This window comes from Gobio gobio, assembly GCF_949357685.1.
Source record: "Gobio gobio genome assembly, chromosome: 9".
Classification (NCBI taxonomy): Eukaryota; Metazoa; Chordata; class Actinopteri; order Cypriniformes; family Gobionidae; genus Gobio; species Gobio gobio.
The window spans coordinates 15,538,667-15,565,426 of record NC_137115.1 but is presented as its reverse complement, the minus strand read 5'-3'; the positions used below and the strand labels follow the sequence as shown (position 1 = coordinate 15,565,426).

At 36.3% G+C, this 26,760-nt stretch overlaps 1 protein-coding gene across 1 annotated transcript; it reads left to right on the top strand.

Annotated features, from left to right (window-relative positions):
- The first annotated feature begins 808 nt into the window (after positions 1-808).
- On the top strand, positions 809-26,709 carry gnb5b (guanine nucleotide binding protein (G protein), beta 5b). Its single transcript, XM_079824806.1, has 13 exons — positions 809-2,066; positions 3,900-4,049; positions 7,403-7,514; positions 8,975-9,111; positions 9,320-9,361; positions 11,407-11,483; positions 11,679-11,811; positions 16,804-16,947; positions 17,317-17,408; positions 21,214-21,262; positions 21,663-21,759; positions 24,517-24,683; positions 25,024-26,709. The coding sequence occupies exons 2-13, from the start codon at positions 3,924-3,926 to the stop codon at positions 25,033-25,035; spliced, it is 1,188 nt and encodes a 395-aa protein (XP_079680932.1). The 5' UTR covers positions 809-2,066; positions 3,900-3,923; the 3' UTR covers positions 25,036-26,709.
- Positions 26,710-26,760: the final 51 nt, after the last annotated feature.

Genomic DNA, 26,760 nt, shown 5'->3' with positions numbered 1-26,760 from the left:
GTAAACGAACTACACCACAGCCGCTTGACTGCAACGTCACCATCACTAGCTTCTGACAACTCTCTCAGTTTTTATCTAAAAAAAAATTCCCAGAAAGTTTGAGTTAGAATAGTTTATGAGGGCACAATTATGAGCATGAGGCTGTAAAAGCGAGCTGAGTTTGCCTTTTCGGCGTGATGACGTTCTCCGACAGCCGATGTAGTAACATTAGCCACTTTTTAGCAGCCGCCTTTTCAAGACTTTTTTTAACAACTTAAAAAAATCACGAGTGGGGTAATACTGATGTTTTTTATGTCGTTGAATAAAAATTGAAAGAGTCTTGAGTTTGTGTTCTACACAAACCTTATTTCTGCCATTTAAACAAAACCCTGTAAAAAAAAAAAAACCATAGACTTCGGGACGAGGGAACCGGAAGTGCTAAAATGCTAACTCACTTCTGCGTTTTAGTCTACAAAGTGATCTATTCACCATGTTTTCATCATCATGCGACATACATAGCCTACATTTTGGCTACTCTTTTATGAGAATTCAGACATACTACTTTTTTCACATACTGTTTTTTTTTTAATTGCAATTTCAGATGCAGCCACTGTTTTGTAATTATTTTTGTCACACTGTTTACTAGCAGTGTGGAGCTGCATTTAGAGAAAGATTAGATTAGATTGCCATCTGCCGGCAATTTACCACATACCACAAAAAGATGAATTGAAAAATCTCTAACCACCCAAGAACAGATGAAATTAAGTTATTTGAAATCCTGTGCAGCACTTCTTTTATATACTTATGTCTGGATATAAGGGTACTGGCTGTAACAATGATAATTAAAGTAAAAGTTCACCCCAAAATGAAAATACTGTTATCATTTACTCACTCGTGTCATTCCAAACCAATACAATTTTGGTTCATCATTGAAACCTGTGAGGTTTCTGTCCCTCCAAGCGCTAAACAAAACGTAGAAGATCCAAAATGCTATAAAAATGTTATACAAGGAATCCATATGAATCAAGTGGGTTAATCCAAGCCTTGTGGAGAGATACAAGAGCTTTATACACACATGCACACACAAGCTTCCGTTTTTACCATACGTGATGCACTATGTTTTTGTGTTTATAGGTAAATAAAAGCCTAAATTAAATCTGTTCATAATATGAAGTGATCGTATTGCTTTACAAGACTTGTATTAACGAGCTCAATTCATGTAGATTCATTTTAAGTCACCTTTATGACCTTTCTGATCACCTGGACTTTCAATGGAGGGACAAGGAAGTTTCAAGATTAATCAAAGGAGGTTTTGGTTGAACAACATGAGAGTGAGTAAATATGACCCAATTTTCATTCTTGGGTGAACTATCCCTTTAAGTGAAATTTGGCCAGTATATAAATGGTTAGAAAGGTATCAGAGCCAGAGAAAAATAATTGTATTATGGAGATGCCTGATTGAAGTAACAGCAGCATGTGTTGGCTTAATTCCACCTAGAAAACAGTAGAAGGAGACATTGAGCAGATCAACAGGCATTTTAACATGGCACTTTAGCTCCCTCTAGTGACTTAAAACTGAAATGTCACAGTGAAAGCAAATGCCTCTTCTCCTCTCCTCTGCTTTTCACTCTTAATCTGTGCAGCATGCAGCAGGTCAGATGGTGTGGAGACCAAAACTATGTTGACTATGTGCAGTTTGGACTTTCATTTTGGTCTGCTTACAGTGTTGCTTTAACATCAGTGTGTAATACAGAATAAAATGTGTTGATTCATCTCTCACTCAATAATATAAATGATCTAAATGGTTGTTTGATGATCTCATACATATTTCCGATGCTATTTCACTAATAAACTACGAGCCTCAGCATTAACCAGCTTAAGCAGTAGCCTACTATTTGGAAGTGTTTCTGTCCAATGTCTGTCTCTGACTGGCTACTATTTCTGCTGGTAGAACTTCTCCAGGGTTAAAACCCTAATGCTACTGTAAGGAGCTTATCGCTTGCCTCTCTCCCGGGCTCAATCCCTTTCTCCTCCCTCTTAAGACTGCAGCCTGCAAACATACACCTGACACAAACATCTTTTGAAAGGTACGTTTAAATAAATTATTTTTTATCAAGTGAATTTGGAGAATGTTATGAGTGGTCTGATGGTGTCTATCCTTTTAATAACATCACATTTTATTGCTCTGATAGATTTTGTGTTAGTGACTTTGACTAGTCAAATAGTGAACATTACTGTAACCGGTAAAATTTAAGTTTTTTTTCTGGTTGTATTTATGTATTTATTTACTTATTTATTCACTGTATTGCATGGGTTCAACATTTTATACTAGTTTACAACACTTGGATGGAGCAATAAATCAAAGATACTAAATGTTTAACATTTTTGTTTAACACATTTAACAGCTGATTTTGTCTTATTTTCAGTGCATAAACCATGACACAAATAACCATTTAAAGACCCCATGAAATGGCTTGACAAGCACAGTGTTGATGTATTTCCTGTTGAAACAAGCTGTCTGGACGTTGTTTAACTCATAAAATTGAATTGAAATGAAAAATTAATTAAAACTAAAATGAGCCAAATCAATAAAACTATCCCATGAGGGGAACTCCTAAAAGGTTCTATACAGGGCCTAAAATTAACACTTGCCAAGTGCCAAATGCGAGTAAAAATTGGTATTGGTGAGTATATGAAACATGTTATGAAACGTGCTAATCGCCAGTTGGCAATTCATATTTTTATGAATTCTAACAATTCAATGTTGTGAAGAACGTGAACGTAAACAAATGTGAATGACGCTCGGGTGCAGTTTAAAAGCCACCGCATCGTCACAAGAGTTGGCAATTTTAATATTTAAGAGATGCAAAAGGAAACTCAATTCGTTACTTGCACGCTGTGTGGAAAGATTTGTGTGCGCAGACATCCAAAGCCCAGAAATATGCATCTCACACAGTGCACAAATCCCGAATTGAGCTCTCTTTCACGTCTTCTTGCACTTGAACAAACAAATTCACAAAAAAATGATGTCAAAAATGCCCGTCTTTACGGAGCCCTGCACATGACATGCAGGAAAAACTAGTAGGCTAAATCGTGCGCACGCTTTATAAATCGAGGGAACAAATTAGTAAATTGTGTGGACGGTTTAGCAAGTCGAGGGAATGAAGTAGTAAATCATCAGCGCGATTTAGCAAATCGAGGGAACGAAATAGTACATTGTGCGCATGATTTATAAATTGAGGGAACGAATTAGCAAATCGTTCGCACAATTTACTTTTTTTTTCTTGCACGTCATGTGCGGGGCTACGTACGTAAATAACTTCTTAAGTGAACTTAAACCGTAGAGAAAGATGTGTACTGGTATCAGTGTATTGGATCCGTGCATTAGGTCTTAAAGTGACAGCAGCCTAATATTTCTGCTGCTGTCTGAGTTTTTAATGTTAATCAAATAACAAAGGACAAAGACTGCTCTTGTTGAATAACTTTTGATATTGAAATAGAGCATTTTGAATTTTCACTGGTATCTAAAATATTTTTTATAACTGTCTTTTGCAAAAACAGTTTCATAGCCGGTAAAAAAAATTCTTAAGTCACCGGCCATTGACAAGTGTGGCCCTGGTTCTATATATGAAGTGCCTGACAGAACCCTTTAAACCCAAAGTATACTTTGGCTGTCCGTGTCCTGCGACAGTCCACGCACTATCCTTGTGACATCATTTTTGTCATCAGGAGTTGTGAAAAGAAGATTTTCCTTTAGCCCCTGATGTACATTGTATATAAGTTCATTTTGTCAGCAGCTTTCGGGAGAACACTTATATACTGACGACCTCAAACATATTTTGATTTTGTGTGGCCTGTCAGTGTGTGTCTGGCTTTTGGTTGTTGTGAATACATGTTTTTTCTCCTCCTCATGTGTACAGGTCCAGCCTCAACCAGACGCAAAGATGTGTGATCAGACATTTTTGGCCATCACGTTTGGCCCGTGTGATAACTGCACTCTGAACAAACCTCTGATGAATATTTATCTGAAGAATGAGCCCATCAACTACTGCTCGCTGTGTGTGGAGCTGGTATGTTATCACACACTTCAGCTGCTCCAGGATCAGTTCAACAACACAATGCTTATTTTAAGACTTTAATCTCTTAGAACATGATTTCTGTATGCTACATCCACTGTAAACTTATCAAGTTGAATGACTTACAATCAGCCATCATTATAAAAAAATGACTCTGAAAAGATTCAGACTGATATTACATGCTTATGACGTAAAATAAAAACACTCATGAGATACTACTTTATGCCACACACAGTCCTCTGCACTTAATACATGGGACATAGCATATATATATAGCATATAAGTATATGACCAAACAAGTGACACCAACATCAACAACAACAATATAAATGAAAATGGGAGGAGGGTGATATGGGACTGAGGGTGTTTTCACACTTGAGTCCTCTTTAAAAGAACCAAACTCAGACTCAAACTAAGAGGTGAACCATGGGAAAAAGGACCCAAATCTCTTAACATTCACACTTTCCCTGTCCCTGAAAGAGGACTCAGATCCTTTTTGGGTCCTATTAAGTAGGAGTGTGGTCTCTGACTGTGTTGTGTTCATAGGGTTGCAATTGTACCGTTAGCTGAAAGTACTTAGACCATGCATCTCCCGAGATGAACACTTTTAAGAGGTCTGAGATCATTTGAAGTGTTCATATATCGGCCAAAAATCTGACCCTAAAAAGGAACAAACCCATTTTTCCCACAGTCTATAGGCCTATTTAAATTATTTTTAAAAATCAATAAATCCAATGCACCTGCGATGCTTTTTGGACTGGCTTTAAAATCATTGTTTGTGTTAATAAAGTAAAACTGTATCAAGATGCATTACTTCTGCTGAAATATGTCAATATGTCTCAACACATATATTGAATGTTTATGCTCTTATTAATCTTTACTTTTTTATAGGAACATTAAAGGAATAGTTCACCCAAAAACGAAATGACCCCATGATTTACTCACCCTCAAGCCATCCTAGGTTTATATGACGTTCTTCTTTCCAGAGGTGGACAGTAACTAACTACATTTACTTGAGTACTGTACTTAAGTACACTTTACTTGTATCTGTACTTTACTGGAGTATTATTTTTGTGGGAAATTTTGACTTTAACTTCACTACATTTGAAAGACAAATATTGTACTTTACTCCACTACATTTCTATCAAGGTCCTCAAAGTGGAAAGTCGTTTCTGTAGCAGCTTTGAAAGTCAGTGGATGATTTTTTTCTTCTTTAAAATATTTTTTTGTTGCTTTTTTGTTTTTTTTTTGCAGACAGCCTATCAGTAATCACTCTTGTATAGGGTCATGTGAAGTTTCCCAACATTTTTTGAACACTGATCAGTTTATAGAAAAATGGATTCCTCTGCGCAGTGTGTGCACCCATGGACATACTTAAAAAGTATGTTTCAGTTTTCTGAAAAGATTAAAGATTAGTTGGCATACACCTAATGCATGTCTCATAAAATGTTCAAAAATGTAAACTTCTGGGAGAAAGAGAAGAGTAAACAGTTGGGAGAACATCGGATGTGTATCAGTGTATTGGATCCATGCATTCGCCCTTAAAGAGCTTTGTAACTTTTATAGAAGTGTTTAAATTAGTTTAAGGTAGTCGTATGCTAGAATGTCGGATGGAGCATCACTGACTGGCTTAAACCACCATGGTGGCATAATGTGCATTTATACAACAATGCAACAATAATAAAATAAGGCATTGACATAAAAAATTTAATTTACTTTTGATACTATAAGTACTTTTAAAATCAAATACTTCTGTACTTTTACTTAAGTAAAAATCTGTTTTTAGAACTTTCACTTGTAACAGAGTAATATTTGACTAGAAGTAGTTTTACTTTTACTCAAGTAATAGAGTTGTGTACATTGTCCACCTCTGCTTCTTTCAGACGAATATCGGAGTTATATTAAAAAATGTCATTATAATGGCAGTGAATTGCAGCCCAACATTTGTAGCCCAAAAAGTGCATCCATCCATTATAAAAGTAATCCACACAGCTCCGGGGGGTTAAAAAAGGCCTTCTGAAGCGAATCAATGTTTTTTTGTAAGAAAAATACTCATATCTAACGTTATAAAGTAAAATATCTAGCTACCGCCAGACCGCCTGCCATATTTAACAAAAAAAGCGTAACTGGCGTATGACGTCAGTCGTAGTGTAAGCGTTTTGAGCTGCGAGAGGCGTTGCACTTTCTGCGTAAGTTGAATATGGAAGGTGGTTTGGTGGAAGCTAGATATTTTACTTTATAACGTGTTAAATATGGATATTTTTCTTACACAAACCCATCGATTCACTTCAGAAGAACTTTATTAACCTTCTGGAGACGTGTGGATTACTTTTATAATGGACTTTTTTGATCATCAAATTTTGGGCTGCCATTCACTGCCATTATAATGCTTGGATTAGCCAGGAGATTATATTCGTCTGAAAGAAGAATGTCATATACACCTAGGATCGCTTGAGGGTGAGTAAATTATGGGTGAACTATCCCTTTAACGTTTGTGAGATTTATCAATCGGTTTTTTTTTATCAAACTGTTTTTTTTGTTGTTTTTTTTGTCATTTTATAATATACTGTTCTCTGTGGATTTATTTTATGTTTATTTTATTTACATTTTTAGAGTTTTTTAATGAGAAATTTGTGACAAGTAATTAATTAAAATGTTATGGTAACATTGCATTGGTGTTGAAAGTAAATCAGCATATTTGTTTACTGTTTCAGTATATTTGTTTGAATTTTTATAGTGTTAATTTTGTTACTTGGAAATCTTAAAAATGGTTACACTGGCTAATGTTGTGATACTTTTGTCCTGTTTATTTAACAGCTCAGAGTACTTCAGAGAGGTGAAGGATACTGCAAAACATCCTCATGTCATCACCTAGACATAATACGTGTGTAAAGTGCTTTATCTAGAGCTCTCTGAAGACACAGGCTCTGAGAGAACAGCACTGTTATAGACCACCAATGCCAACATGCATTTGTGTTGTATTACAAAAGTAACCAATCAAATACCAATACACATACAAATAGGCCTACAACGAACGCAATCAATTAATCAGAAGTTACATTAAAAATTACTATCTACAAACATTTTTTAATATGAAATTACTTTGATGGTATTAAAATCATGCAACGCGATTTCGAAACTGAATGAAATGATATATAAATGTGATTTTGTTCTTCAGTCAGTGTGCTCCAGAAATAAATGTGATGCTGATGGTGGTGATGTGTCACGTGACGCTTGCGCCAACGTCAGAGCATCATCAGCTGTGCAGACTGTGCAGTATCAGTCTCGGCTCATGATAAAAAGCATATTTTCTGACCCATCCGTCGTCTATCTGTGCTTTATTAAAGATGGCCTGTCAGGCACTGGCGAAGGGCGAAACCATCAACACACTGAAAGCGGAGTCTGAGTCTTTGAAAGCCAAACTAGAGGAGGAGAGAGCCAAACTACACGATGTCGAGCGTGAGTAAAACACTCAGCGGCTGTGTGTCGAAACCTAGCGAACTGCCTATCTAGACTGTATTCATAGACATCACAGGTAATGCGCGAGATGCCCAAACATACCGTATCTGTAGGTAGCTCGATTTGAAATACAGCAATATCTACCAAACACGAGCTAAATGTAAGGGGTTAATGCATTTCTTCGATGTCTGTAATAGCCATCAAAAATATGTTCACGTAACATGCATGATATCAGGTGGACGCTTTTAATATTATGAGGCCCAGGATTGGTTAAGATTTAGATTTAAGTTGAGCCTTTGGATTGTAACTACAGTTCAGACCTGTAGCCTACATTTTAGGCTATATTAAACATTCAAACATTTTACTATTGCTAAAAAATGTGAAAACGCATCCAGACTTTTCTAGAAGTTTGTGACAAAATGGACAGCAAAGTCATGGAAAACATGCACAATGGATGGGCCAACACTTTGTAGAAGGTTAAGAACTAACCAGTGAATGAAAATGATACAAATTCAGTAATGATACATATTTTATTAAATAAACTATTATGTTAAAGGGGTCATGCACTGCCTTTTTTTTTATTTTATAATGTTTGGTGCACTTGTATGATTTTTTACACCTAAAATTGTCATAATTTAGAAATAAAAGGCCATTTTCTAACCTGATTTTAGCCATCTGATTTAAAAGTTGGAAGGGGGAGTCTGCTGTGATCCTCTACATTTTGAACTGGGACCCCCAGAAATTGAAATTCACTCCCTGGATTCAGTCCCCCTGAGATTACCAACAAGTAGTACAAAAATTGTGTAAATTACACAAGTAGTGTAATTTAATCATGCAGCAATGAATGTTGTCATAGTACAATATCACTGTTGAAATGAACGATGATAATGTTTGCTTATAATTAGTGCTGTCAAATCGATTAATCACATCCAAAAGAAAAGTTTGTGTTTACATAATATATGTGTGTGTACTGTGTATAATCCAAAAAAATTTTTATATTTATATATAAAATATTTATTTTATATATAATATGAATTGAGTGTGTTGAGTATGTATATATATATATATATATATATATATATATATATATATATATATATATATATATATATATATATATATATATATATATATATATATATATATATATATAAAATTACACACAGTACACACACAAATATTATGTAAACATAAACATAAAATTATTTTGGATGCGATTAATTATGATTAATCGGTTTGACAGCGCTATTTATTACTGTTGTACATTTTCTTGTATTGTTAAATAAAATAAAAAAACTACATTTATTACAGTCATTTATCTGTCCAATTATAATAGAACATCTGATCATCAATTATGTTTCATCTTCCTGATGCTGAGAGGTGTTTTCAGTTCTGGTTCAGTTTCAAGTTCTACTTCAGGTGGTTATGTGGTTCATAGAGATTTGTCTTTCTGACTGCAGTGCATCAGGTGGCAGAGAAGATGGAAGCTCTGGGTCAGTTTGTCATGAAGACCCGGAGAACTTTAAAAGGACATGGAAATAAAGTGCTGTGCATGGACTGGTGCCGGGATAAGAGAAGAATCGTCAGCTCCTCTCAGGTAACAGGACGTATCATCACTGTTTCTAACCACTGCTGTCCTAGATAGACACTGATCGGTTGCCTTTAAGAAAAAAGTAGGATTTTTTTTTGTGTAAATATCATGTGTTTTCATAAAGAGTTAGAAGCTGAAATAGATCAGTTATACACAATCTTTATTGTGTTGATAATTTATAAGTCTTCAATGAAATGTTGAATCTCTCCTATAGGATGGAAAAGTCATTGTGTGGGATGCTTATACAACAAATAAGGTAAATCTTTCTATCTGTGTCAAACGGTTTTCTAGACGGATGTTTTGCAGTGCTACAGTGATTCAAAATAATAATCTGCATGTTTTACATTTGTAATGCACTCTAATGGAAACCAGGGTATTAGTGCCAAACTAATCCGGCAGCCACATAAACACACACATTAACACATCAGCCATGCAGACAGTTTTAAGACTCTTTAAATAATCAGACATGTGTGTGTATGTGTATTTTAATAACCTGCGTTTTCATAACATGTTTGTGTGTATGAGTGTGATGCACACTGCGTGTTGGTCTTACACTTCTGGGGGCCCTATGCAAAACTTTGTGAAGGGGCACACAGTCAAAATGATGTATGTCTCTGCTATATTTCAGCATTGTTAGACAAGTACTGAATATAATATAGCTAACATTTATAATTAATTTACAGCGGAAATGTTGCAAGTATACACCGATCAGGCATAACATTATGACCGGTGAAGTGAATAACACTGATAACACAGACAATCTACTGTAGCTCAAATTGCTCAAGAAGTTTATGCTGGTTCTGATTGAAAGGTGTCAGAATACACAGTGCATCGCAGTTTGTTGCGTATTGGGCTGCATAGACACAGACCAGTCAGGGTGCCCATGCTGACCCCTGTCCACCACCGAAAGCAGTGGTCACGTGAGCATCAGAACTGGACCATGGAGCAATGGAAGAAGGTGGCCTGGTCTGATGAATCACATTTTCTTTTACATCACGTGGATGGCTGGGTGCGTGTGCGTCGCTTACCTGGGGAACACATGGCACCATGATGCACTATGGGAAGAAGGCAAGCCGACGGAGGCAGTGTGATGATTTGGGCAATGTTCTGCTGGGAAACCTTGGGTCCTGCCATCCATGTGGATGTTACTTTGACACGTACCACCTACCTAAGCACTGTTGCAGACCATGTACACCCTTTCTTGGAAACGGTATTCCCTGGTGGCTGTGGCCTCTTTCAGCAGGATAATGAGCCCTGCCACAAAGGAAAAATGGTTCAGGAATGGTTTGAGGAGCACAACAACGAGTTTGAGGTGTTGAATTAGCCTCCAAATTCACCAGATCTCAATCCAATAGAGCAGCTTACAGGACTTAAAGGATCTGCTGCCAATTATTCTTGGTACCAGATACCACAGCAGACCTTCAGGGGTCTAGTGGAGTCCATGCGTCAGGGCTATTTTGGCAGCAAAAGAGGGACCAACACAATATTAGGTCATAATGCTATGCCTGATCGGTGTATGTAATAATAAAGTATTTATCATTATATACTTTAAATAACATAAAAAATTTATGTCAGAAAAATATCAGGTATGCTATTGTTCATAAATACCAGTAGTTCCGTTGTACGAGGGCTTTGTCATGCCAACATCAGTGTCCCAATGTGTATTGTTTCAGGGTCCTTACTGTCCTTACCAGTGCCCGAATTAATGTGATATATTGATTCACAACCTGGGGAGCTGATTGAGACACACACATATAGTAGTTAAGATGATTTGCTGAAGTTCAAACTGAGCGTCAGAATGGGGAAGAAAGGTGATTTAAGTGACTTTGAATATGGCATGCTTGTTGGAGCCAGACGAGCTTGTGTGAGTATTTCAGAAACTGCAGATCTGCTGGAATTTTCAAGCACAACCTCAAGCACAAATCTCTAGGGTTTACAGAGAATGTTCCGAAAAAGATAAAATATCCAGTGAGCGGCAGTTCTGTGGGTGAAAATGACTTGTTCATGCCAGAGGTCAGAGGAGAAAGGCCAGACTGGTTGGAGCTTATAGAAAGGCAACTCAATAACTTAATAACCACTCGTTACATTTGAGATCATGCAGAAAGCACAGCACGTTGAACCCTTGAAGCAGATGGGCTGTAGCAGCAGAAGACACACAGGCTGCCACTTTTGTCAGCTAACAACAGGAAACAGAGGCTACATCTCAAACTGATTTCTTGAACACGACAATGAGTTCACAATATTCAAATGGAAGATAAATGCATCCTCAACTTTTTTGTGTGTGTGATGTGTACTGTGCAGGAGCATGCGGTCACTATGCCCTGCACCTGGGTCATGGCTTGTGCATATGCCCCCTCTGGCTGTGCTGTGGCTTGTGGGTAAGTTATGAGCGTTTCATGAGTGTAATAATTAAAAGGTCAACGCTGATCTTAACTAGGAATTTATTGTATTATTGTACTGTTTTATATAAGAGTCCTACACAGAGCACTATTCATATATCTAGTCAAAATATAACTTATTGTTTGCTGTGCAATTGTGAAAAGTGGCCAAATCTCTCTTTGTCTTTCATTCAGTGGTTTGGATAATAAATGCTCCGTCTATCCACTCTCTTTGGATAAAAATGAGAACTTGTCAGCTAAGAAGAAATCTGTGGCCATGCACACCAATTATCTGTCTTCCTGCAGCTTCACCAACTCTGATATGCAGGTGAGTGAGTGTGTGTGTGTGTGTGTGTGTGTGTACAGGTTGGCTATGCTTGAGAAAGCTTAGATTTAGAAAACCCTCGCAAATATAGTAAAACATGTCGAAAAACCAACATGTGAGGAAATTTGAAGTGTTCCTCACTTTTTTTTTTAACTCGGAGTATATCAAAACTCAAATATCATGAGTACTATTACAATTATACATTTACATTATACAATTATACGTGTGTGTGAATGTTAACGGAAATAAAATATACCAAAACTTATTTTATTTCAGATACTTTCCCAGGCATCGTTTCTTTTAAAAATATATATATTTTCACCCCTAAAAAGACTTTTACAACAAGGAGCACACCTCTAAACCTGTTTTAAATAACACCACACTCTTTGTGAGTATTTGGACCCAAGCCTGGTCAGAACTTACCATCATCTATCTAGGATTTATACAACATAAATTATTTTTCATTTGTAGTGAGTGTTAGTGCCATATCCATTACTATGCATTCATTTTCCAGAGTAACTTAAAGGTAATGAGTTTTGCTACGGTAGAAGTTTTACATCTCAGTAAAGTAATAGTGCTTTAGATGTGTTTAGAATGCAGTCATAAAACATTTTTTTTTTGGGGGGGGAATAAATTGAGTGCTAAACAGACCGTTTCTGCTTTGGCATCAGACACTATGTGATGCTGCATTGACATTATTTTATCTGCTGAAAGCAAGGGTAACTTACTGTCACATATATCTCGAAATCCCAAACCTTACTTACTCAAGGTATGCTGGTTCCAAAAATGAGTCCCGGAGTAAGTTCAGACAACTCAGAGGGCCCTATCTTGCACCCAGCGCAATTGACTTTGTACACCGACGCATGTGTCATTCCTATTTTGCACCCGCGCAAAGCGTGCTTTTCCCTCCACAGAAGCACGTCGCTAAACTAGTGAATGAACTTGCACTCCCTGGGCGGTTCAGCGCAAAAAAGGAGGCGTGTTCCGGCGCAAACAATCCCTGGTGCTATTTTGCTGTTCCATTAAACAATTGCGCCACTGACCAGAAAAAACCTAGTCTAAAGTCAGTGGCGCGTTGCGCGTTGTTCATTATGCTATTTTAAAGGCGCATGCTTGACCATAATGTATAGCGTGCACAACGCGCATACACTTTGCTCATGTAATCTACACAGATGCAACAGTTATTTTTGCAAATCATAAATTGTTACACTAAAAAATATTAACACATGAGATGACGGAAATCATTGTGGTGTGCCACGAAGATGTGAAAAAATAGGCATAAATCTAGCTTACAAATGATTCAGGCTAATTGTAATAATTAAGGATAAGACCTGTTTGCCCAATAGTGGCAACTTCTGGCAAGACATATATGTATATAAGGACATCTGACAAATTGGTTTGTCCGTCAAGAACCAGGAAAAAAAATCGACTGAAAAACTGAAAAAACGACTGTGAAATCACCTTTACCATAATGTACAACATTACAACTTCACTTCTCTGTCTTTCACTGCTCTTACAAGCACATCAGTCTCCTCGGCTGTGAACCGCTCCTGGCGTGCGCCTGGTAAATACGCCATAATAATAGCAATCCATAATGGAACTTGCGCACCTGCTTTTACAGGGAATGTTGGATGACGCTCGGATTGGTTTATTCACGTTACGCCCAAACCACACCTATGAATAATGAAGCTACTTCAGACCAACCCATTTTAGATTTGCGCCGGGCGCAAGAGCCATTTATCCCGCCGGGAAAATAGCAACAGCGCCGAGACCCGCCCACAAAGTTACTTGCGCTTCGCGCTTTGACACTTGCGTTTCAGATCGTTAAAATAGGGCCCAGAGTATGTTCCCGGTTAACACACAAGACATTCTCAACAGAGCAACGAATAGGGTGGCTATTTCCATAACACCAAAAAGGAGGACACTTTGCAGCATTTAGTGAGGCAAGAATAATTGCATAGGACTCTTGTGTACTCGCAACTACAATACAATTTTGCCCATCATATCGATGGTATCATGATACAGTGATTCTGAAATAGCCTACTCTATTCATTGCCAGACAAATTTGATCTGCGATATATCTTGATGTAGACCTATGTGTAACAGAAGAGGCAAAAAAGTGTTTGTTCACAGTATTTCAAAAACTGACCACTGAGAGGAACCTGTCTTGCAAAGTGCACAGTGCCTGAAAACTAGCTGAAAATAAAAGGAATACATAGGCCTACATAAACAAATAATCTGGCACGGTGCCTGAAAACATAACATTTCACAGCGACACAGTGTTCAAAATCGATGAAGCGTCTCTACCGCTTTTTGATATAAATTTGTGCTCTTTTGTCCATTCCGGATTAAATGAGGTCTGACGTTTCGGCATGTTTAATGTTATGATGTGACATAGCCAGCACGTGGACGTGGAGGCTTGTTTACGATTTTAACCAATGATATATCAGATATTTATTTGACACCGCTTTCAGCCAATCATTTGTTTGACCAGAGATCTTACGGCATTAGAGACTATGCTGCTGCGTCCCAATAATCCAGACGTATCCGGACGTATGGCCAACCTAGCAACGAATCAATGATTCACCATGGAAACAGACGCTAAGAAAAAACATGCCATTCTACTTCCTTCTTCTTCTTTTGTTTAATGGCGATTTACATAACCTACTTAATGCACATCGCCACCTATTTGGTGGTTGTGCAAAAAAACCTTGTGACCTTTTCTTTTAAGAAGTAATCTTTATTTACTGAGAATAAGGATTATATTGTTTGTTTGATGCTAATTAATTGAATGCAAATCAATGTGTGAGATGACAATAAAATAAAAAATAAATATATTTGAATTGAATTAACATTCAAACATTACCTTGTTGTAATAGTGCTTTAGAATTAATATATAATATTGTATATTATATAACTGTTATATTAATATAACTATATTAATTATATAACATGCATCTGAATACTTCTTAAGCAAACTAACCCTGTAACATGTGATCAGGAGCAGGTTATGTTCAGAGAGTGAGTTGCTATGGCTACTTACATACCCTGAAAGTTACCTCCGTTTATGGAACCGTTTTATCCGCTTACTTACTTTTAAACATACCATATGTATGTCACATAACCTGCTTCCTGGAATACCCCCCAGTACAGCTGAGTTGAAGACACTGCAGTTCGCTGTGTGTGGAGATGGTCAAATTGTGTTAATCCATAGTTTATTAATTATGCATTAAGTCTGTAAAGATTCGGCTGATATTTATAGAGCATACAGACATTACTCATAGCAAATATCACAGCAGTCCCCTGAAGTTCCCCTAATGTGATTTCTGCTTTTAAAAAATGACCTTGTCATACAAAAAGATTTTTTAATTTATTGCAAATGTTTAATACAAATGAGTCCTGTGTATTGGTTTTGTGAGTGTAACAGTCATTTGAAATAATTACTTTAAAAAATAAAAAAAAATCTCTACAGTTTCCTGCTGGGTTTGCGTTTATCATGAGTGTGTTTTGAGAAAAGAGTCGGGGTTTTCTCTCTCGGTTCCATCACATCAAGATCGTTCCTCTTTCTTGATTATGTTCCTGTCAGGGATAATAAAGATAGAAAAAGATGAAGTGAAAGATTGTGTTACGTCAAGGCAGGTGATTCAATACATCTATAAATAGAACAGTAGAAAGTGAAAATTCCACATCTTCCGTGGTTATGATCTTGGTGGGGTTTTTATTACTGAAAAGATTAAAAAGGTTAGTTCACCCAAAATTTTAAATTCTGTCATTATCTACTCTCCCTCATGTTGAGAGAAAAAGGCCTAAACTGTAGCTGGTTATTTTTTGCTATGTTCTTTTGGTCAGATGAGGAAAAAGCATATGGGTGATTCTATAATTGCAGGTACATTTGGTGTCCAAAGTCATTTTTTTCAATGCTTTTTTCAAATGGTTATATTTTTAATTATTTTAATAATTTGTTACTCATTGTCATGGATGGTCTTATATAGCTGAAAATCATGATTTCTTCTTGTTCAAATTAGTCAGTGTATCCACATGTATCATTGTGTAATCAAAATATTTTCTTTTTCTTTTCTTTTGGTAATATTTCATTCATATTATTTATAAAAGCCCTAAATAGTTTCCAAATTCTACAACATTGAATTGTCTAAGAATAACTTTTATCTTATAAACATGTGTGTCCATAAATCTTGCGCCAATTATGTTACCGTACTATACTTGGCCTTTAAATTGGTGGAATTATATCCCACAACAATGTAAGATACAGGACATTTTGTAATTTTCTCTCACTGATAAGATCTGAAGCACTGAAAGGTATGTGTGCTCTCTCAATCTAAAGTTAAAATGTCAAAATTGTTACCATAATATCAAAAGGAAAACAGAATGTATTACTGATCAAACTGTTGGTTGTTTAAAAGTCTTATAATGTAATTAGTGCCGTGTGCTCTTAGCATTTATGCTAGCAAGTGGAGTTTTTGGCTAAAAAGTTTTAAATAGTCAATTCAGTTACCGTAAAACTCTGTTACCAAGGTCAAAGTAACAAGATACAGAATTTCTCTTAATTTTTTGAAATGCAAAATGTAAATCCAATTATAGAATCACTTATATGTTGTATTGCTGCATGTGTTTGTGGCTATGAACTAATGATCAAACCTCCACTAGAGGGTGATACAGGTGTTATATTTCTTTCTGTAAATACTGGTTTCTTTTATGTCTTTCAGGTCATTGTACAATATCAGGACAAAGTTAAAGTGATCTGTACTTTCTCTCTTAAAAACAAAGAACATTTATTGGCATCTAATTGGAACCTTTCCATTGCACAAACGTTTTTTTTATTGTGGAAAAAGGTTCTTTTTTTATAATTCATTGGGGAACCAAAAATGCCTAATTTATGGCATTGCTGTAAACCCCCCTTTTGGAATCTTTATTTTTAAGAGTGTATCCATTTATTCAAGGCAAACATAGAGGTATGTGTGTGTGTGTGTGTTTCAGATTCTGACATCAAGTGGTGATGGGACATGTGCATTATGGGATGTTGAGAGTGGGCAGCTGCTGCAGAGTTTCCATGGTCACTCGGCTGATGTTCTCTCATTGGACCTTGCCCCCTCTGAGACAGGAAACACCTTTGTATCAGGGGTCAGATCCTCAAAACATCATCTCCACATACACATAGTACTCACCCGTTGAAGTGAAAAGAGAAATGACACACACATCCCAACCCCAGTCACATGTAACTCTGATTCAGATCATTACATTTGAATCAGCTAAATAGTAATTTCATTTTATAAAGGTGAAAGAAAGCATTGAATAAAAACGATAATTTCCTAATGGCCATTATTAACATTACTCATGTTGATTGATTTGACCTGTTAAGATGTTGTTCAGTCACAATGTCAGTTTGGGTTAAGTGAAGCTATTTTTAGGGCATCATTCTCCTGAGATTCACCCTGTTGTGTGTGCAAGTGTTGTTCCGCAGGTCTCTAAAGTGCTGTATGTGTGTTTCAGGGGTGTGATAAGAAGGCTAATGTGTGGGACATGCGCTCGGGACAGAATGTTCAGTCCTTTGAGACCCATGAGTCTGACATCAACAGTGTGAAGTGAGTGAGCCACAGCCTGGCATTTTCTGATAATGAAGCTACATTCACACCACAGTTGAATGTTGCCCAAATCCAATTCTTTTCCCTCACTGCATGACATTGTGAACAAAAATTTAAATCACAAATTTTCACAATCTGACTTTAGTGTAAACAATCAAGTTGGAGTCCACAAGCAGGCCTTTCTAGAAGAGTTGAAGCTGTTATGCAAAGGGTGGGCCAACTCCATATTAAACCGTACAGATTAAGAATGGGATGTCATTAAAGTTCATGTGCATGTAAAGGCAGGCCTCCTAAAACTATATACAGTAGGCAATGTAGTGTATGTACGTATACCGTTTAAACGTCTTTTAAGAAGTCTCTTATACTCAACAAAGCTGCAAAAGCGGAATTTTCAGCAGCCATTCTTCTAGTCTTCCGTGTCACATGATCCTACAGAATTATTATAATATGATGATTTGTTGCTCAGAAAAAAATTCTTATTATTAACTATGTTGAAAACAGTTGTGCTGCGCAATATTTTTGTGGAAAACGTGATACACTGCCATTCATAGGTTAGATTTTTTCCCCCAAAGAAATTATTACTTTTATTCAGCAAAAATAAATAAATAAATAAGTTAACCAAAGTGGACAGTAAAGACATTTACACTTTCTATGTGCTTCAATGCAATTTAATATAGAATCTGTGTTAAATGGGACATTTTTGGTCCCCATGAGGAAAACAACTTATAAATCATACCAAGCAATGTTTTTTAAAAATGTAAAAATGGAGAAAGTTTTGTGTGATGGGTAGGTTTAGGGGTAGTGTTAGTGTAAGGAGAATATACAGTTTGTACAGTATAAAAATCATTCATGTCAATGGAATATCCCCATAAAACATGAAACCGCAATGTGTGTGTGTGTGTGTGTGTGTTTGTGTAAGTCATAAGTCTACCTCAGTCCATTGTCTTTAGACACACTATGTGGACATCTAAACAATAAATCCATGTGTTTTGAACATTTCATTTTAAAACCGTTGGCACCAGTTGCTCCTCCTTCTGCTGCTATAACAGCTTCCACTCATCTGGGAAGGATTTCCACTAGATGTTGCATCATGCCTTTAAGGGATTTGCTCACACTCAAGAGTATTAGTGAAGTCAGGTGCTGATGTTGGAAGATGAGTTTTGGCTCAGTTGCCATTTCAGTTCATACCAACTGGGTTCAGGTCTGGGTTATGTGCAGGCCAGTTCTTCCACATCAGATTCAGTAAAGCATTTCTGGTAACACTTTACAATAATTCCATTTGTTAATTACAGTGGATATAAAAAGTCTACACACCCCTGTTAAAACAGCTAGTTTTTGAAATGTAAAAAATGACACAAATATAAATCATATCAGAACTGGCAAGTTTAATGTAAAAATGACAACCAATTCAATGCCACTGAAAACCAAAGTGACACATGCAGTGAGTCTGTGCAACCCCTATTGTGTAACGGAGGCCATCTAGTAAGAGTAAACCCTTACTCCCCTGGCCTCAAGAGGCGCAATAGTGACAGGCAATAGAGACCACGGTCTCTAGTTAGCACACCCGCCTCCCATGCCGGAAACGCAGGTTAAAATCCCGCTCTGAGCTAGTAGTGGGAAGTTCGGATCATTTTACTGACTCGGATCTTTGAATCTCGTTCAGCAAAATGAACAAATCTTTTTTCAAGTCATTTCGTTCATTTCAGCAGAATCTAATTAAAATGTTACATGCTACATTTTTCAACACATTTAGCACTTTTGGAATAAAAAATAAACTATAAGCTATTGCTGTCATGCACTCTAAAAAAAAGGCTCGTAATCATAGGGGAACCTTTTTTAGTGCTATATAGCACCAATTTTGGTGCTTCAGTGGTTCTTCAGCGGTTCTTCAGAGGTGCTATATAGCACCTTAGTCAAAGAACCGGTGAAGAACCTCTGAAGAACCACTGAAGAACCTCTGAAGAACCGCTGAAGAACCACTGAAGCACCAAAATTGGTGCTATATAGCACTAAAAAAGGTTCCCCTATGATTACGAGCCAAGAACCATTTTTGGTGCAATATAGAACCTTTTTTTTTAGAGTGTGGCCAAACTTTGACAAAAGTGTGAGAAAATAAAAGATTAATTATTTGCTTAAGCTGGGTCTTCAGACTATGTATGCAGTCTGTTAGTTCCCCTCACCTCCCGATCCAAATCGTTCTTTCCTTTGTCACTTCACATTTAATCACGTCTGTTCCCTGGAAAGTTTAGTTCACCTCTCGTGTCTTTGGGTATGAGCCGTTAGTTCGGTCATCATGCCTGATCTGGGCCGTGACAGCCTCAAATGCTATACATGTGTCCGAAACAGAATTGATTAGTTAATCTCTCGAGTCTTCGGGTTTTAGTCATTCGTTCATCAAGTCCCAGCCCCATAGGCAAGGCTATGCAGTCACCGGAAACAGAAAAGATAAGTTCATCTCTCGAGTCTTCTCGTTCGTTCTTTTTTCATGTGACCGCTTCCCTGTTCAGTGTCTCGCAACATATACAACATTACAGTCGTATTATTGACTGCATGTTGTAATATACAGTATTTATTTTTATAAAATCATCAGAAGATATGTGCAATAAACATTTGTTATGCCTATCCGTTCTGAACAATGTGTCCTGGCTTCATATGAAAATCAATTATACTGGCTAAAAAACTGAACTAAACAAACATAAAAACTACTCACTTGTTTATAAGGAAGGTTGTGAATTAACCATAGAATGTAAAGGAATGAACAAATTTCTGTATCCAACACGGCTGTCACGTGACAAAAGAACGAGACTCGAGAGATTAACTGTTTCTGCATTAAGCCTATGGAGACTTGAACGAACGACTCGAACGAGAAGACTCGAGAGATGAACTAATCTTTTCTGTTTCCAGTGACTGCATAGCCTTGCCTATGGGGCTGGGACTTGATGAACGAATGACTCAAACCTGAAGACTCGAGAGATGAACCAATCAATTCTGTTTTCTGTACAGAACATATGGGATGTTGCACATGCACAGTCAACACAAAATGAACGAGACCGTTGTTCTCGAGTCATATTAACGATTCACTACTCTGAGGGGTTATATGTGCACATCCTTTTATAATTGGGTATGTTGCTGTGTTCAGAAATAAATAAATATCAAGCTCATGTGAAATAGTACACACCTGTTTCAGGTTGTTTATTCACATCACAAAATATTTTAATATGGGTGTGTAGACTTTTTATTTCCACTACATTAACATGAACTAACAATTAATTATATTTCTAAAGCATTTATTAAGCTTAGCGAATGTTCATTTTACAATACATTATTCAAATCAAAAGTTGCATCTGTTATTATTTAATGGACTTGAGCAAACATGAACTAAAAGTGAACAGTTGTATTTTTATTTACTAAGGTTACTAATAAATAAAGTATTGTACTATTGTATAATACTAATAAATGTATTGATAATTGTTAGTAAAGGCATTAACTAACTTGAAGTAATGGGACCTTATTGTAAAGTCTTACTGAATTTCTAAATAGAGCTCATGCTGAAACACAAGATGTTCCGATTATACATAAAATGCTTGTATTGGGAGACTAGCATATGCCTATAAAAATTGTTTATTGGAAAGGAATATTACAGAATTTTGGCCATGTATGCACACACAGTATATACTTTGATGATAAAATGGTAAATTGTGACCACACAAACAAATCAGTTGGAATTTGCTCTGTGAACGTAACCATAGTTATGTCTGTATGTTTAAAGTGTCTATGGAAATTTTAACTGTATATCTGAATGCAGGTATTACCCCAGCGGAGATGCTTTTGCATCTGGATCTGATGATGCTACGGTAGGTTTATCTACATTACAACACACCAGTTACCCCATATTATTTCAAAATAATAATCAATAGACTTCTCAGAGATTACAAACGATTGCCAGAAGAGTCACAATCAATAATGTAAAACCTGTTGCCCTGATTAATACTCTCCCTCCAAAACACACACACACACACATGCTGAGTTGATTAAATTAGGTTTAGAGACACCCAGTTGACTGATCATGTGTGAGAGTGTATTAGTGTATGTGTGTATTTAGTTTATCTAATGTTGTTACTGTTTATTCCTGGTCAAGGTCCACGCAACGTGTCTTCGTCTTCAAATCACCCAATAATCAATGAAATGGGATGTGTCAAACTCTGTGAGTCCATACTGAGCTCCATCTCACTGTGAACTTTCATGTTGTTTCAGTGTCGTCTGTATGACCTGCGAGCTGACCGTGAGGTGGCCATTTATTCCAAAGAAAGCATCATTTTTGGAGCCTCTAGTGTGGACTTTTCCCTTAGTGGTAAGAAAGCACACTTAGGCCCTTCAAGCAGAGCGATGGAAATATTTATGTATAAATGTGATTTATCAAAAATCCTCATGTCTTTCAAATTTAAGGACATAAAAGGAGACATTCAGCAGAATGTCCCATGTTTTCTTTTCCATACAATTAAAGTGCATGGCTACTTCCCCATAAAGGAACCACAGAACAGACCAAAACTGAATAATTATTCACTGAAAATATTTACATTTCAATCTTTACAACTCTCAAATCTCATTTCTACGTGTGTACTTTTAAATATGATGTATTAAAGGGACAGTTCACACAAAAAATAACGTTTTGTCATAATTCACTCACCCTTATATCATTCCAAAGCTGTTTTTTCTGCTTCATATAAGTCAATGGGAACCCATAACTTGTTTTGGAACCTATTGTATAGGCAATGGCAGTTGAAACATTCCTCAAAAGATATCCGTGTTCCACAGAAGACAGAAAACCACAAAATAAGTTGTACATGATGAAATGTCCTTTTAAAACATGTCACGCCAGGTTTGATATCAGACATTCTTGGTTTTTGAGTGTTTCGTCATTTATGCCAAACATGATGTGACATGCTTTGCAACATGATTGAATGTATGAGAATGAGATTTGAGATCTGTGATTTTTTTCCCACACAAAAGCTATAATATGGCTCCAGAAGACTTATATATGGCCTATACCTAACTGATACATTTATGGTACTTTTTGTGCTTTTGAAAGGGATAGTTCACCAAAAAATGAAAATTAGCCCATAATTTACTCACCCTCGGAGTTATATTACAAAAGTCCAGGCTAATCCAAGCATTAGAATTGCAGTAATAGTTGCTCTGTTTTTGAAGTCCATAAAAAGTGCGTCTGCCCATCATATAACTGCTCCACGTGGTTTTGGGGTGTTAATAAAGGAAGTGAAGCGAATAGATGCGTTTGTGTAAGACAAATATCCATATTTAAAAATGTATAAAGTAAACTTTCGGCCGACCGCCTTCCCTGTTCAATTTATGGAAAAAGTGTTGAAAGTTCCCCAGCCGATCGAAAGACTAACGCGACCAGGTACGCTCGTCATGGCGTCACGTACGCATCTTGAGTTTCACTTTCAACATTCAACACTTTTCCACGGAAGGCGGTCGACCGAGAGTTTACTTTATAAAGTTTTAAATATGGATATTTTTCTTACACAAATGGATCGATTCGCTTCAGAAGGCCTTTATTAACACCGCGGAGCCGCTTGGAGCACGTTATTTGACGGACAGATGCACTTTTTATGGACTTCAAAAACAGAGCCACTATTGCTCCAATTCTAATGCTTGGATTAGCCTGGACTTTTGTAATACAACTCCGATTGTATTCATCTGAAAGAAGAATGTCATATACACCTAGGATGACTTGAGGGTGAGTAAATTATGGGCTAATTTTCATTTTTGGGTGAACTATCCCTTTAAAACTAGAAATGCCATTCAATTTCATAGAGTTATATCTCTCCTTTTATGTTTCATGATGAAAGACATGCAGGTTTGAAACAGCATGAGGGTGAGTAAATGATGACAGAATTTTCATTCCCTTATTTTGGTACACAGGCCACATGGTTAATGCTGACAGAAATCTGCTGTTATGGAATGTTGCTTAACAGAATCAGATGACAGAACAGGCAAATTTGTCAGCTGTGACGCCCACGCTCACCATGATAGCATAACATGTGTCTATAACTAGTTAGTATAGACCTGTGGCAGTTATATTGCTCAAGAATAGTATCATGGATAATGTACCGTAGGCCTGTACTGTATAAGTTTTACTAGATAGTATCCAGTGCTGCTGACACTGCTTATTTGTTCCTACTTATTTCTAGGTCATACTGACATAGAGAAATGCTCATAAATGACTTGAATATGACAATTGTGTCATCATTTACTCACTTCCATGCTGTTCCAAAACTGTTTTTCTTTCTTCTGTGGAACCCAAAAGGAGAAGTTTAGCCACATCTATTTTTTTCATACAATGAAAGGGGATGGACAGTGGCAAGCTCCAAAAATAACCCAAAGTTCCACAAAAGTCTGGCGCTGTCATTAAAGTCTTGTAAACCCGAACCATACATTTGGCAAATTTCACTTATTTACTGATAATCTTCCCTTCTGCTATATCTTACAAATAACAAACAGGAGGGATTAAAAGAAGATTAAATATACCTGTGATCTCAGACAAGTTAAACATGCATTTATACTGCACAAAATTATACTAAAAACACAATTAAATAAATGAAAGACAGCTTAAATCAAATTAATTTAGATTTTTGGATATTGGATTTTGCAACATCAACCTTATTAATTCCTGTTTATTACTGTGGAGCTGCTTTGAATCAGTCTGTATTGGACCTTGGACCACTTTTGATAGATACTGACCACTGCAGACCGGGAACACCCCACAAGAGCTGCAGTTTTGGCGATGCTCTGACCCAGTCATCTAGCCATCACAATTTGTCCCTTGTCAAACTCACCCTTACACTCGCCCATTTTTACTGCTTCTCACACATCAACTTTGAGGACAAAATGTTAACTTGCTGCCTAATATATCCCACCCACTAACAGGTGCCATGATGAAGAGATAATCAGTGTTATTCACTTCACCAGTCATAATGTTATGCCTGATCGGTGTACATAAATGTGACTAGACTTGACTTTATAATACTATACTAAACAATAACCTTTTCCATCCTCCCCTCTTTTCCTACTCTGTTTTTTTCCACAGGGCGATTGCTGTTTGCAGGACATAATGACTATACCATTAACGTCTGGGATGTCCTGAAAGGTACCAGAGTGGCAATTCTCTTTGGCCATGAAAATCGGGTCAGCACTGTCAGAGTGTCCCCAGATGGTACCGCATTCTGCTCCGGATCATGGGATAACACTTTGCGGGTGAGTGACCGCTTCAGGTCATATAGGGAAAGTGACTTGCGTAATATAATGTATATCGTGGTTTTGCTCTTTACTGGCATCAGGTGCTTTCTTTAAATATAGTAAAGGGACTGACATTGGTTATAGGTGTTTTACACCATCTTGTGGTGTCTGTCCCCTGAGAGGAACAGGGGAATTACGCAACATAGGCCATAGTTTCCCTGTTGCCTGTACTCTTTCTATCCTTAATAAGACGTAAAGAAAAGAAACTTCTTTGTTCCTCTTTTGCGGATTATGTTGTGAGGATCATCTTGGTTTGTATTTTGAATAAATAATGAACTCTTTTATCTCTTACTTCCAGATCTGGGCTTGAGGAGTTGTCCTGTACCATTGTGAGAAGAGATATTTGTACTTATGGTTCTCGATATCACAGCACACAGTGGGACTGTAGGGATTCTTATCTAGAGATCCAGACTTTTCTATTATCTTAGCACAATTAAATGTCTCTCTTCCTTGGCTTCTCACCAAAATATATACAATAATAATATATAAAATACACAAATTGAAAAGGATTGCTGTTCAAGTATTAGTTTGTAAAATATATTTTTTAAATTAAAGAAACCTAAATGTTTTAATATAATTATCCATACTTTTGTAGGTATATATTTTATGGTAATGATTTGAATAGAGTTGATTTCAGTACTTGTGCATCTGGCCTATCAAACAGGTATATATCTAGAAATCTGAAATGTATTTATAATGTATATCATCATGAATGAGTTTTGCTTGCACTAGAATGTCAAAAATGTGTTTAATTGTGTTTATAGTTTTATAGTTGATCAAATCAGCAATGAATCACAATTAGCTGATTGCTTTGTCTGTCCACATGAGTATTATACATTAATATACACTCTGTTCACTGTTTGTTGTCTCTTTATTCAGGAGAATTAAAGGTAATAAGGTCATTTCCTGTTTTTGTGTTTTTTAGTGTTTGTGATAAAAGTGGTTAAAATGCTTAAATGCGTGATCAACGTTTTTTTTTAAATAGTAAATAAATACATGTTAAGAAGTGCAATAGTCAACATGTAAAACAACTAAAATCTTCAACAGAAATACATATTCTAAGTGAATCTGATTATTACATTCATCCAGGAGATTTGAGTATAATTTAATTAGAGAGGTATTAAAACAGTCACATTAATATTAACGCTGCCAGAAAAAGAAGAAGAGAAACCATTTACATAAGTTCCAGCGCTTTTACAACATGACATGTTCTCAGGCTTTTTGCTTTTTAGCTTGTTCCAAGAGGTTTATATATAATTTAAAATCATTTGTATAATGTAAGAAATTTGGTTTTCGGGCTTTTTATGTATCTGATTTACAATAAATAGTTGCATAATGTATTGATTTAAAGAAAACTCACTGAATGCCAAATCCTTCCAAAATAATCTTGAGTAAATACAATGATACAATAAATGCAGAACTGTTTCTTTTTCCAGTCCACAAAATGTACAGGTATGAAATGTTAAGCTTAAATCTTTCTAAAACATGTTAAGCTGGATACATTAAAAAATATATATTTAAGACACTTCTTTAATTTTATTTATACAAAATCTAGTTGTTATTTTCCATGCTTTGCGCCAATGAATAATACCAACAACAACAACAACAACAACAACAAAGAGAAACAACGAGCATTTCTTATGACCCTATTGCTATTCACGTATGTTTCAAAACATCAACATCAATATAAATATTTCCATATCAATGTTGATTTCCACTGAAGGACAATTTCTTAAAAGTAACACCACACTGTTTGGAATTGCGTTGAGAACAATAGCAAATTCTCAATGTTTAACAGGTAGGCTATAATGACAAGTTATCCATTCGAATTAATCAACTGCTTTTACTGAAATAATCCCTTTATTGAACTAAGTATGAAAGAAAAGTGATTTAAGTTACGTTTAAATAGTATATCTTTATTATTCCATGTGTAAAATGTGTGATGAGAAATGTAAATGTAATAAGAGTATTAAAAATAAGTAGGAAAAACCTTCCTGATCTGATCTACTTTTCATTTTATTCATAAACTCTATCA